General features: G+C 47.7%; 1 protein-coding gene across 21 annotated transcripts in view; it reads right to left on the bottom strand.

Annotated features, from left to right (window-relative positions):
• Window positions 1-2140: 2140 nt before the first annotated feature.
• camk2g2 (calcium/calmodulin-dependent protein kinase (CaM kinase) II gamma 2) overlaps window positions 2141-12580 on the bottom strand; it is an 83770-nt gene continuing 73330 nt past the window's right edge. For 12 of the 21 annotated variants that reach the window (XM_064318192.1, XM_064318187.1, XM_064318186.1 and 9 more), the window contains 4 exons: window positions 8526-8601; window positions 7908-8002; window positions 7263-7511; window positions 2141-6279 (listed from right to left, as the gene is read on the bottom strand). In XM_064318192.1, the coding sequence (XP_064174262.1) occupies window positions 7279-7511; window positions 7908-8002; window positions 8526-8601 (404 nt within the window). In that variant the 3' untranslated portion in view covers window positions 2141-6279; window positions 7263-7278. Of the gene's footprint in view, window positions 6280-7262; window positions 7512-7907; window positions 8003-8525; window positions 8602-10358; window positions 10485-12580 lie in introns of all 21 variants that reach the window. The other 9 variants (XM_064318180.1, XM_064318184.1, XM_064318177.1 and 6 more) reach the window with 2 other exon arrangements.

Raw genomic sequence — 12580 nt, 5'->3', positions numbered from 1 at the left:
ATAAAAAATTCTAAATATGTAATTTTTGCATTCAGTGTTGGGAATGATAGGAAATAATGAATATAATGAAATAAATGAATGAAATTCTAATTGAAGACGTATCATAAATATTTGATTTCAGGAGAAAATTAGCAAATTACATACAAATTACAATAGTGAAAACGGACACTGTGATTTTATTATTCAGATGGACAGGACAACACATTCATTGAACATCTATGCTGAAATAAATTGAACTGTGACAAGTCAATTTCACTGGTAAAACTACAAAATACAAAATATACTCTAATGCAAAAATGGAAAAACTTAGAATAAGTCCTAAATATGTCAATTTTAATTTTTCAGATGGATGGGAAATCATATTTAAATAATTTCAATAATTGAGTGGAAATGGTTTTCAAGAACAATATCACCAGAAAATTAATATAGAAGTCTACAGACTTACCTCCAAAAAGTGAATTAAAATTAAAATCCTAAATGTGATTTCATTATTGAGATGTACAATATAGCATATTTATCCATGATTAAATAATGAAAACATTTTTGAAAAAATGTAATATGAAAAATCTGTATCACTGGAAAACAGAAAACTACAAAAGATGATGTCCTTTCATCCAAAAATGGAAAAATCATAAATATGCGATTTTTATTCAGATGGATGGGAACTCATATTCATTCAACATTCATGGTGAAATGATTGGAAGTGTATTTCAAGACTTTTTATGATGAAAAATGTATTTCACTTGAAAATCAGCAAAAGATAGAAATTCTAACTATGCCATTTTTCATTCAGACAGATGGAAATTCATGTCAATTCAACACGCTCATTGAAATAAGTCAATAAAATTGTGGTTTCTGGTGAAGAATAGGTTTCAGTGGAAATTCAGAAAAATGCATGTGTTGCAGCCAAGCCCAGAAAGCCACACTTGATTCCAAAAACATTTAATAGTGAACAGTAGAACATACACACTACAGCATGATTGCAGCCAATTTGCCCCGTGTAATAACACAATTCCCATTCAACCAGTGACACCGTGACTTCAACCCTAACCCACATATACTGCAATAAGACAGGCTAACATCCAAAAAGTGAAAGAATATAAGAATAACATTCTAAATATCTGCTTTTTTTTTAATTCAGATGGATGGTAAATAGTGTTTATTCAATATTCATAAAGAAATAAATGAATGAAAATGTTTTTCATGATGAAAAGTCTATTTCACTGGAAAAACAGCACAATACAAATGACTCCGTGGTCTCTCTTACCTAAAAAGTGAAAAATGAAAGAATTCTTAATATTTGATGGAAATTATTTTTAAAAAATAACATGTATGATATAATACACTTGGGTTTTGGATCTGCAAGCCATATGGATTGGACCTCATCGACAAACATTTCTCATGAACGTTATCACAAATTATTGTAGTTTTATGACGGTCCTTAAGGAACCCTTTAAATGTTTTGGAATTGATCTTTTAAATATTCAATACCAAATAGGAAGCTTTACCACAGGGTTAGTTTTAAGGGGTTATGGTTAGGGTTTAGGGTTAAGCGCTGAATTGTCAGTATGAAACCACACAGAAGACACAGGCTGCCTTCACAGCATACAGTAGCTACATTAATAATAAAACCGCACTTTCCAGAGCACATGATTAAGTCGTCTTTGTGGAGGTCACTTTGGGCTTGTCACATCGTATCATCTTTTCTTGCAAAGTGCAATTCAATAAAAAGGCTGTGATGCAGAGAGCCAGCCCTAATGTTTTTCTGGCCCAAAATAAATAATTTTGTTGTGGCCCCAAAGTGCTCAAATCACACCCACTGTTTAACAGCTACTGTGCGGCCCCGGGGAGCACTGTGGCCCTAAACACCTGTATAATATATGTTTTTATGCCAGGAGCCAGCTCTGGTACTACACCCTAACGGAAAGGTAGATATTGTAAAGTCATGGGACAGGTGACATTGCAAGTGTAGGGTGTAGTTAAAAAAAAAAACAGAGCTCTCTGTTTTTCAATAGAGAGAGAGAGAGAGAGAGGGGACAGACTGACACCACTGAAATGTTATTTTTATTAAATACTTCCAGATCAAGTTTCAATAACAAAGCTATGATGAAGACCTACTAACATTAAAACGAACACTTGATTGTTTTAAATTCATGGTTTATTAGTTGTATGATCATGCAAAATCCAGCATCCAATTTAAAACTCAGAGTATATTCATATGTAGCCCCATAATATACGGTTACAATGCAATAAATTTACTAATAAGGAGGGGAACATACCAAGCTAAGGCTTTTATTTTTTTTCCTTTTTTAAAATGTGATACATCACTTATATTTGAGACGGAGCAGTTTTCATTGACCTCAAAGATGCAACTAACATAGATTTTTTTTTTTTTAATCAAGTAAACACAGACAGTGAAAAATATTTACCAGAAAGTAGACATGCATATTTCTTCCTCTTGTAAAACTGCATATATAGTTTTCTTGTTAAACTGTGGCTTTTTAAGAATTAATCATTTCGATTTGTAAGTCAATGTTATCCTGTTTCTTCCTACCCCTTAAGTACGGTTAAGGTGTGACTATTATTTTATCAGTTAGTGTCTCGCTTCTCTTCACTTTAGTTTTTTTATTTTTGCCATTTTTTTTCCCACTTGAAGTAAAAACTGCATTGTAGCTTGTAATCTTCCACACGAACGATCCTTGGCTGCGCGCACACGCGTGAAATCTAGCTTGGTCAGGCGAGGCAGCCGATGCCCACAGCGCAAGTCAATCAACTACTTTAAAAAAAAAAAAAAAAAAAAAAAAAAAAGAAAAAAAAAGAAAACAGAACATCACAGAGTATAGTACAAAGCTTCATGAAGGAGGTGACACAGTGTTAATGGTGCTGATATGTTGCACAGCCAAAACGTGTGTTTACACAGTATGGTGTGGGGTACGCACGGTGCGGAAAGGGGAGGCGCCATCAATCTTCCCCCCATTTTCTTCTTCTTTCTTAAAAAAAAAAAAAAAAAAAAGCAAAAAAAAAAAGCAGACCTGTGTTATCCTTGTGCCACAGTGACCTCAGGCCAGCTAGCCAGACGACCCCCCCCCCGCCTCACGGATGTGCGATGGAACATGGTTACACAGTTTAGGGAGGGGGGGGTGTGGGGGCGGAAAGCCCCTGGGCACTGTACCGCAGAGCCCAAAACCCCCCAACATTACGATTCACACACACACACACACACTGTCTACTCAACACAGTGAAAACAAGAGTGTTCCAATGTTTTGCTGCCATGAACACAGGGATATGTTTTAAAGGGAGCTGTGTGTGTGCACGTGTGTGCGTGCGTGTGTGTGTGTGTGCGTGCGTGCATGTGTGTGTGTGGTGCCTGTTTGAATGTGCCAACGTGCCCTGTGTTCCCTCCCCTAAGACAGCTGCAGGGAAGTTATCCTAACAGAAAATCTCTGCAAGGCAAAAAAATAAAATAAAAAAAAACAGGCAAGAGCTCCCCCTGGTGGCTCAGCCTGGAAGGTACACCTCCATCATGGAGCAGAATCTTGAGCCTGGATTTCTGCCACTGACGGGTGTGCATGTGTGTGTGTTCTGCTGGGTGTGATTTTTCAGTACAAGCAAACAGTAAACATGTGTGTGTGTGTGTGTGTGTGTGCCGGTATGTGTGTGTGTGTGCACGTGTGTGTTCGTGTGTGTGCGTGTGCGTGTGCGTACGGGACGGGGCAGAAAGCACAGCTCCGTCCCGCTCCACACAGTGGCCCGACTCTTCAGGCCAGAGCTCCAAACCCTTCCCCTTTCACCTGTCCCCCTCAAAAGTATTTACATTTCAAATAAGGACATTACTCATAAGATTATCCATAATAATACCAGCACTACGAATACCAACAGTAAGAACATTAATAAAGGAAACCATGACGACCATGAAACCACACCTCTGATTGCCTCTGGCAGAGCTCTCAGGCTTAGACACCACCTGCCCCTGCTCCCCCCCCCCCCGCCTCCACCGCACCCCGCGAACGGCGTTCCCCCTCGCTGTGCCCGGCGCGGGCCGGGACGGGGCGGGACAGGGCGAGCACCCCCGCCCCTCGGCCCCCCAGGCCGCGCAGGCCGGCATTGGAAGAGAGGTACAGTGGATGAGCAGTCCCAGGACCTGGGCTCAAAAGGGACTGAGGGTGAGGGTGGGGCGGGGCCAATGGACAAGCTGGACGGACAGTGATGATGTCTGTGGACCTGTGGTGGAGGGAGGGAGGGAGGGAGGGGGGGGGGGGGAAGGGAAGGGTCGGGGGGAACCAACCTGAAGTTGCAGAAGGTTCAACTGAGAGTGAACATAACAGCTTTAAGTCACGTGTGTGCAAAACAGCTCAGGCCATCTTTAAAAACGGTCTTGTCCTGTTCCAGGTTTGGGGTGAACTTAGTTACTCTACAAATTACAGTTTTGGGCACAAGCTGTTTTGTGGTTTCACCCAGGAGGTTTAGGGTCAAAATGTACGCCTACTCTGACTCCCCGATTTTGGGGGGGAGGTGGGGGGGCGAAGGGTTACAGTTTGGGGGAAGTTGAGCATGTGATGGAAGCCGGTCAGTCAGTCAGTAGTGTTTAGAAAGCCCGGGGGAGAAAGGTCACGACCCCCATTACAGCAAACGCTGGTGGAGGTCGGCTCTCTAAATGTTGGGACACTGACGGTGCCGACGTTCTGCAACTTCAGGGTTGTGCGGACCAGTGGGGAGGAGCAAAGGCGGGGGGCGTGGCTAGGGGGTGGGGCCAGGGCCAGGGGGCAGGGTCAGGGCCAGGGGGCGGGGCAGACTAGACACTCACACGTGTCCACCGGGACCCAAAGCCTTCTGCCTGGGCTTCCTTAACGTGTGAAAGACGTGTTTAAAAAATAAAAGAAAAGGTTTTCAAAAAACATAGCAGACCAAAAAGATTGAGGGGGGGGGGGCGGGGGCAGGGGCAGGAGAGAAGAGAGGACACACACAGACTCCCTTCCCCAAACCCTGAAAATGAAGCTTTCACTTTTTTTTTTTTCCTCCTTATATATAATCTATACATATGTATCTTAAATAAAAAAATCCCCCTTTTTAAAAATTAACTTGCTTGAAACACAAAATACTTCCCAAGTACAGCATCATTCAGAAGATAAAAAGAATTCCACAATAACACAACAGAATACTAAAAACCTGCACCCACACCCCACCCCCCCCATCCCAAAAAAAGGAATTAAACCAAAGCTAAAACAAGTTTTCAAATGCCTAGTCTACACTTTGGTGCTTTTTAATTTTGATATTAAGTCATATATTTACTTTCTGTTCTAAACCCATCTGTTGACGGTTTCATCCAAAAATCTAGATATACATTTTCTTTTTTTTCTATTTTTAAGTTTTTGAAAACAAAAAAAAATTGCAACACCTGCCACTAATCTGGGGGGTGTGCGTTTTGTAAAAACTTCACATTTCTAAACTTCAAATCGCTGGAACTCTCCGTCCGATATTTTTCCTAAAATTGCGTTTTGTAGTTTCTGATACATTTCAATTTTTTTTTTTCGGAATATATATTTCTCAATACTTTAAACACCTTCTGGACAGTGTAAACGGGCAAAAGAGATGGATCCATGGAAAGAGGACAAGACAGCGCCCCCTTGTGGGCGTCAGAAGCATGCACCGTCCAGCGGCCGGGGCGGTGGCTGCAGCCGGCTCCCAGCGTCAGGCGAAGGTCAGACTCAATCACTGGTGCTGTTGGTTGGCTTTTTAAACATTTCTTTTGTGTGTGTGTGTGTGTGTGTGTGTGTGTGTGTGTGCACAAGTGTGAGTGTGTGTGTGTGCATAAGTGTGAGCATGTGTGTGTGTGTGTGTGCACAAGTGTGAGTGCTTGTGTGTGGGTGCGTGTGGGTGTGTGTGTGTGTGGGGATGTGTGTGGGTGTATATGAGTGTGTGTGTGTGTGTGAGTGTGTGTGTGTGTGTGTGTGTGTGTGTGTGTGTGTGTGTGAGTGTGAGTGTGAGTGTGTGTGTGTGTGTGAGTGTGTGTGTGTGTGTGTGTGTGTGTGTGTGTGAGTGTGTGTGTGTGTGTGTGAGTGTGTGTGTGTGTGTGTGTGTTGTGTGTGTGAGTGTGTGTGTGTGTGTGTGTGTGTGTGTGTGTGTGTGTGAGTGTGAGTGCGTGTGCGTGTGCGTGTGCGTGTGCGTGTGCGTGTGAGTGTGTGTGTGTTTAAAACTTCAGGAGGTCGCGTCCGGCTGGGGTCCCGGGGCTGATCTGACCGTGGAGAGGAAAGGCTCCACTCTGCCTCAGAATTCAGCGAGCTGGAAGAGAGAGGGGCTGGGTCACACACGGGGCGGGGGGGGCTGGGTCACACACGGAGCGGGGGGGGGGGGGGGGGGCGTGTGTGTCTCTGTGCGCGTCTGTGTTGATATGTGTGCGCGTGCGTGCGCATACATGTGTGCATTTATATGAGCCTGTGTGTCCACGTGTGCATGCTTGTGTGTGTCCAAGTTAAACTACGCGGTCGCTCCCTGCACTTGGAACTGTACTTCCCTCTGGGGTTTTCAACACACTTGTTCCTGGTTATGGATTGTTGTACGTCGCTCTGGATAAGAGCGTCTGCCAAATGCCTGTAATGTAATGTAATGTATATGTGTCTCTGTGTGCGTGTCTGTGTGTGTCTGTGTGTGTGTGTGTGTGTGTGTGTCTGTGTGTTTATACGTGTCTGTGCGTGTGTGCTTGTTTATGTGTCTCTGTGTGCATGTGTGTGTGTGTGAGTCTGTGTTTATATGTGTCTGTGCATGCGTGTGCATGTTTATGTGTGTGTGTGTGCGTGTGTCTGTGTGTGAGTGTGTGTGTGTGTGTCTCTGTATGTGCATGTGTCTGTGCGTGCGTTTATATGTGTGTGTGTGTGTGTGTGTGTGAGTGTGTGCGTGTGTGTGTGTGTCTCTGTGCGTGTGCGTGTGTGTGTGTGTGTGTGTGCGTGCGTGCGTGCGTGCGTGAGTGTGTGTGTGTGTGTGTGTGTGTGTGTGTGTGTGTGCGTGCGTGCGTGAGTGTGTGTGTGCGTGTGTGTCTCTGTGTGTGTGTGTGTGTGTGTGTGTGTGTGTGTGTGCGTGCGTGTGTGCGTGCGTGCGTGCGTGTGTGTGTGTGTGTGTGCGTGCATGCGTGCGTGCGTGTGTGTGTGTGTGTGTGCGTGCGTGAGTGTGTGTGTGCATGTGTGTGTGTGTGTGTGTGTGCGTGCGTGAGTGAGTGTGTGTGTGTGTGTGTGTGTGTGTGTGTGTGTGTGTGTGTGCGGTTCCCATACCTGTGCCCGTCGGGGTTCACTGCAGGGGTGCGGCGGGGGCTCCTGAACAGTGGAAGTGGACGTTGAGCCACTTGGCGTCGCGGCGGTGCCAGACGCGGGTCTCCTCTGATTGGCTGCTTCGCGGCCGGCCCTGGCTGTCGATGTACTGCGTGAGGCGGATGTAGGCGATGCAGGCGGCGTCCTCCCCGATCAGGTGCACGTGCGGGTTCAGGATGGTGGTGTGCACCGGCTTGCTGTTCTTACTCAACACTGCAGGGGGCGACAAAAACACCAAATCCACATCCAGACCATGGGAAAAAAATCCTAATGGAACATTACTTTTTTATGGCAGTGATGTAAGCGGTGGTTTTCGTTGTCACAAGGGACATTTTTCAGTCGCTCACATTTGATAAAGTTTCATGTGTTTATTTCCTTTAATTAACTTTCTGGCAGTCCTGCCAGCAAAGATAAAAACTCATCCACTGCAGTAGCATACTTACAAAAGCTAAATACGGCAAAAAGCCACACAAGCCAGTAAAAAAGTGTAGTTTACTTTTTAAAATTTGGGAAATTGATATTAATTCCGGGTACTAATTAAATGTATTCATTTAAATTGAAAAATATTTCATGTATATAAAAGGCTACTCTAAACAGAAAGTTACTCACAGTTCTCAAAGTAGAATTTGTGGAAATCCATGCCTTCCACTAGGTTTCCCAGTGCTTCAGGTTCGAAAGAGGTCAGCCCAGGGTCACAGATTCTCCTGTGATGATGAGAGGGAGGGTCCCTTTAAAAAAACTCCCCACCGTGATCACTTGCTAAACCCGACACCCGAATACATGCACGGGTAAAATTCTGAACAATTGGCCACCTTATCAAACAGATCAGAGCTCCAAATCCAAAATTCCCAACACATTCCTTTCTAGGCAGAACTGGTCAGTAAGAGGCCTGGGGTAAAGTCAAGAGCTGAACTTAGTGCAAGGGAATGGACTACAATTACAGTGCATGCTGGGATATGGTTTTGGAGAGTTGGCGTTTCCTATAGTGCATGCTGGGATATGGTGTTTCCTACAGTGCATGCTGGGATATGGTGTTTCCTACAGTGCATGCTGGGATATGGTGGGGGAGAGCTGGTGTTTCCTACAGTGCATGCTGAGATATAAATGGGGGCGAGTCAGGACTTTCTGCAGTGCATGCTGGGATACGGTTTGGAGCGGGTCAACACCGGCCCGGGTGCACAGACGCACCGGGTCGCGGCTGCAGTTGGGACGTGCAGCGGGACTCACGTGTACGCTTCGAAGTCCCCGTTGTTGATGGCCTCGATCAGCTGCTCCGTGATTTTGATGATCTCTTGCTTGCGGGCTGAGACGCACACGGAGGGACAGACGGACGGGCACGGACAGACAGAACACATCATCAGGAGGAGGCCGGGGGGTCCCAAAATGTCCATGTCAAATTTTACTTTCAGATCAGCAGGCAAACCCCCCCCCCCCACTTCCCCCCACGTGCAGAATCCCACAGCTCTGGCTCCCTATCCCATGATCCTCCAGGCCCTACAAATCCACCCCCCCGCGACACAGCAGGGCTCTCCCCTCAGTCAAAAGCACCGCCAGACAGACGCGAGACAACCAAAAAAGCTCGACGTGCGCTATCACAAAAGGCATCTCCTCATTGGACGCTCGCCTGCCAGGAACCCAACCCTGATAGGCTGTGCAGATCCGGGGCGGAGCTCAAAATCATTCCTCTCATCTGCTTTCCTCCGTATTTTAGCTGTGGTGAGTTCAGCAGCGAGGCTGTGCTTCCCTATGGCCAGCTGTGCGCTACAGCGACTGATCTGTCCTACGAGAGAGCTTCTGAGACGAGTCGGAAAGGGAGAGTGAGAGAGAGAGAGAGAGAGAGATAGAGAGAGAGAGAGATAGACAGAGAGAGCGAGGGAAAGCGAGAGAGAGCGAGAGAGAAAGTGAGAGAGAGCGAGAGAGAGAGAGAATTGAATTGAATCGAATTGAGAGAGAGAGCGAGAGAGAGAGAGAGAGAGAGCTCCACTTGCTGTAGTGCTCACTGAGAGCCTGCCACTCAACCCCCCCCCCCTCCCCCCACGCACGCACGGCGGGCACTGCAGGACCGCTGCTCACCCCGCCAAACAAACGGCTTCCCTGAACAGACCCCCTCAAACTCAAACCCTAAACCTCCCGCCCCCCACCCCTCCCCCGACTCTTCAGCACCGGCCCGAGGGGCACAGGCGATGCGCGGTGGCCGGTACGAGGTTCGAAAGCCAAACCCCACGGGGAGCGGCCACTGCACCCGGAGCACAGAGCTCTCCTTCATAAAGCATGAAGCGCACGGATAACTGACCAATAACGACACACCGCTCACACCGTCAGTCTCCGCACGCTAAGACATTCCCATGATGTCACACGTGCGCCAGTGCCTGAAGACATACATTACACATGCACACCACAGTAAGGCACAGACACACACACAAACACAAACACACACACACATGAACACACTATGACATTACACACACAGATAGACCCCGTGTATTGCAGTATGTACAAACTGTAGTCTACTTTGTGTATACATTTGGTCTCTGATCCACACGTACACGATCAGTTAACTTGGTGAGTCGGTTAGGAGACAAGCAGGCAAAGCCAGAGTGGGCGGAGTTAGACTGGGCGTGCTGTTGGGGTTGGAGGAGCGGCTGTTTGAGTAGCACACAGATGAGGGCACTACTACTGTGTGTGCCTGTGATTGTGTGTGTGTGCATGTCTATGCCTGTGTGTGTGTGTGTGTGCGTGTGCATGTCTATGCCTGTGTGTGTGTGTGATTGTGTGTATGTGTGTGTCTACATGTGCGTGTGTGTTTCTGATTGTGTGTGTGTGTGTGTAAGAGAGAAGGAGATTGTGTGTGCCTGTGTGATTGTGTGTCTGTGTGAGTGATTGTATGTGTATGTGTGTGAGTCTGTGTGTGATTGCGTGTCTTTGTGTGTATGTCTGTGTGGTTGTGTGAGCCTGTGTATATATTTGTGTGTGTCGTAGCCCATGTGCGTGTGTGAGCGTGACAGGTGCGTACTGTGTGTAATGTTTCTGTGCGTCAGCCCTGGTTAGCCTTGCACTTACGCTGCTGTGCCACGCTGCCCCCTAGTGGCGGGGCAGGGGGTGCAGGCTGAGCATGCTCTATTTCAGGACCGGAGGCCTGCTCTGAACTGTCCCAAGCAATACGCTTAGCATCGCGCAGCGGGTCTGCTGAAAGACACAACACAGAATCAGCACGACAAAAGAGAACAAAACAAAATCAGCGCGACAAAACAGAACAAAACAAAATCAGCGCAACAAAACAGAACAAAACAAAAGAGAGCAAAACAAAACAAAACAAAACAGAACAAAACTCCAAAAATACAGAGACGGAGACACAGACACACATGCATGCACACACACAAGCACAGACACACAGACACACACACACATGCACACGCACAGACAAACACACACACACACTCACACACAAACCCAGAGCTGACAGACTAGGTTACAGATGGGTACAGTTACAAAGAGCCGGACGTGAGGAGGGATTTTCAGGCTACAAAGCCTCGTTAGAGGAAAGGGACCAGCAGGGGGCGGAGTTGGTGGACAGGACCGGTTCAGGACAGCGTCTGAAATAAGAGCGCTCTCCTCCGTCAGCGGGCGCTGAGCCGTCCCGTTCTCTCCCCCCCCCCCCCCGGCCACGCCCACACGCACCCGCTCAGCGGACAGGGTGCCATGTCACAGGGATAAATAAATGAAAAGGTCAGAGCACTTAAGAAGGTCAGAGAGAGAGAGGGACAGAGAGAGAGGGAGGAAGAGAGAGAGGGAGAGAGAGAGAGAGAGAGAGAGAGAGAGAGAGAGAGAGAGAGAGAGAGACAGAGAGAGAGAGAGAGAGAGAGAGAGACAGAGAGAGAGGAGAGAGAGAGAGAGAAATCCAATGAGAGACAGCAGTCAGGGTAGCACACTGGACTGACAGCTCAGGGCCTCTTAATGGCAGGGAAACCTGACACCCGGTACTCACACTGTGTGTGTGTGTGAATGTGTGTACCTGAGTGTGTGTGTGTGCACGTGCGGATGCATGTGCGTGTAAGTGTGTACGTGTGTGTGTGGGTGAGGAGGGGGGGATTTTCCTACTCAAATGAGTCCATCCTTCGCTGAATGGCACAGGTGTGAAGTTGTTTTGTGAGAAAGTGAATTAGAGGAACGCGTCTCAGGGTATAGAGCTGAAACAGTAATGCTGGCTCTTCCTCGTTTGGCACAGAAACAAGCGTCCCCCGCCCCCCCCGCCCCCCCCGCCCCCCCCATTCCCTATTTGGCACAAGTTTTCCATTTGGCACACACCATTATCTAAGGGTTAGAGAGCCCGGTGCTGAGAATGCAGTGCCCACACACTCCAACAGCAGAAACCTGTTTAAAGGGAACCTGGGGTGGGGGTCGGAGTGGGGGGTGGGGGGGGGGGGTGCGGGGGGCTGGTACCGTAAGGGAATCCCAGGAACACCGTGTGATCAGTTACTGCCTTATGTGATGTGTGTTGTGTGTGTGTGTGTGTGTGTGTGTGTGCGCATGTGTGTGCTTTTTCCGCTGAAGTTTCTTTACTAATCCTTGTTTGCCCACCAACCAAGAAAAAAAAGCAAAATGTCAAACTAAATTTTAGTTCTAAATGCATACACTCATTCAGGGTTGACTGATTGGTGAGGGGGTGATCTTTGTCAAAGAACAGCCAATAGCAGCCTTTAGAACCCCCAAACCCCCTTCCCGCCTCCCCCCTCCCGCCCCGCCCCCCCCTCCCCCCCCCCCACCCAAGCCTTCAGCTGTTTGCGAGATCCCGTAACGGCACCCAATAAAACCGCGGGCAGGCCCTGTTATCTGCGGAGAGATATTTACGAGAGAAACACTCTCTGCTACGTCCAGCCACTCATTCTGAATGTGTCCCCACACGCCCTGCACCTCCACAGGGGGGAGAAACATGGGAGTTAGCGCCTTAGACCGGCGCCTCGGCGCGGGGTGATCTCCATCAGTCCCGGCTTGCCGGCGGGCTTCGCGGGCGACGGCCCCCCTGCGTGTGAGAGCGTGTGCTCGTGGCGAACGCTACAGGATGTGAAGGATGGGGATCACAGGAAGCGATAAACCATAGCAGCCAAGACTCCATATTGGTGTGAGGGGTGGGGGGGGTTCGATGTGTGCAGAAGCAAACTCGTCGTGAGAGAAGGACAGACTGATCCTGATACAGCGCCCCCTTCAGGTGTGACAAAGTTCAACAGGGTGCAAACTTACATGCGAAAGGGTGGGGTTTGGAAGAGTGAAGGTGGGTCAAATGT

Source organism: Anguilla rostrata, chromosome 18 (assembly GCF_018555375.3).
Source record: "Anguilla rostrata isolate EN2019 chromosome 18, ASM1855537v3, whole genome shotgun sequence".
NCBI lineage: Eukaryota > Metazoa > Chordata > Actinopteri > Anguilliformes > Anguillidae > Anguilla > Anguilla rostrata.
Note: the sequence above shows the minus strand (reverse complement) of the source record. Positions and strands in the feature narration are given on the sequence as shown.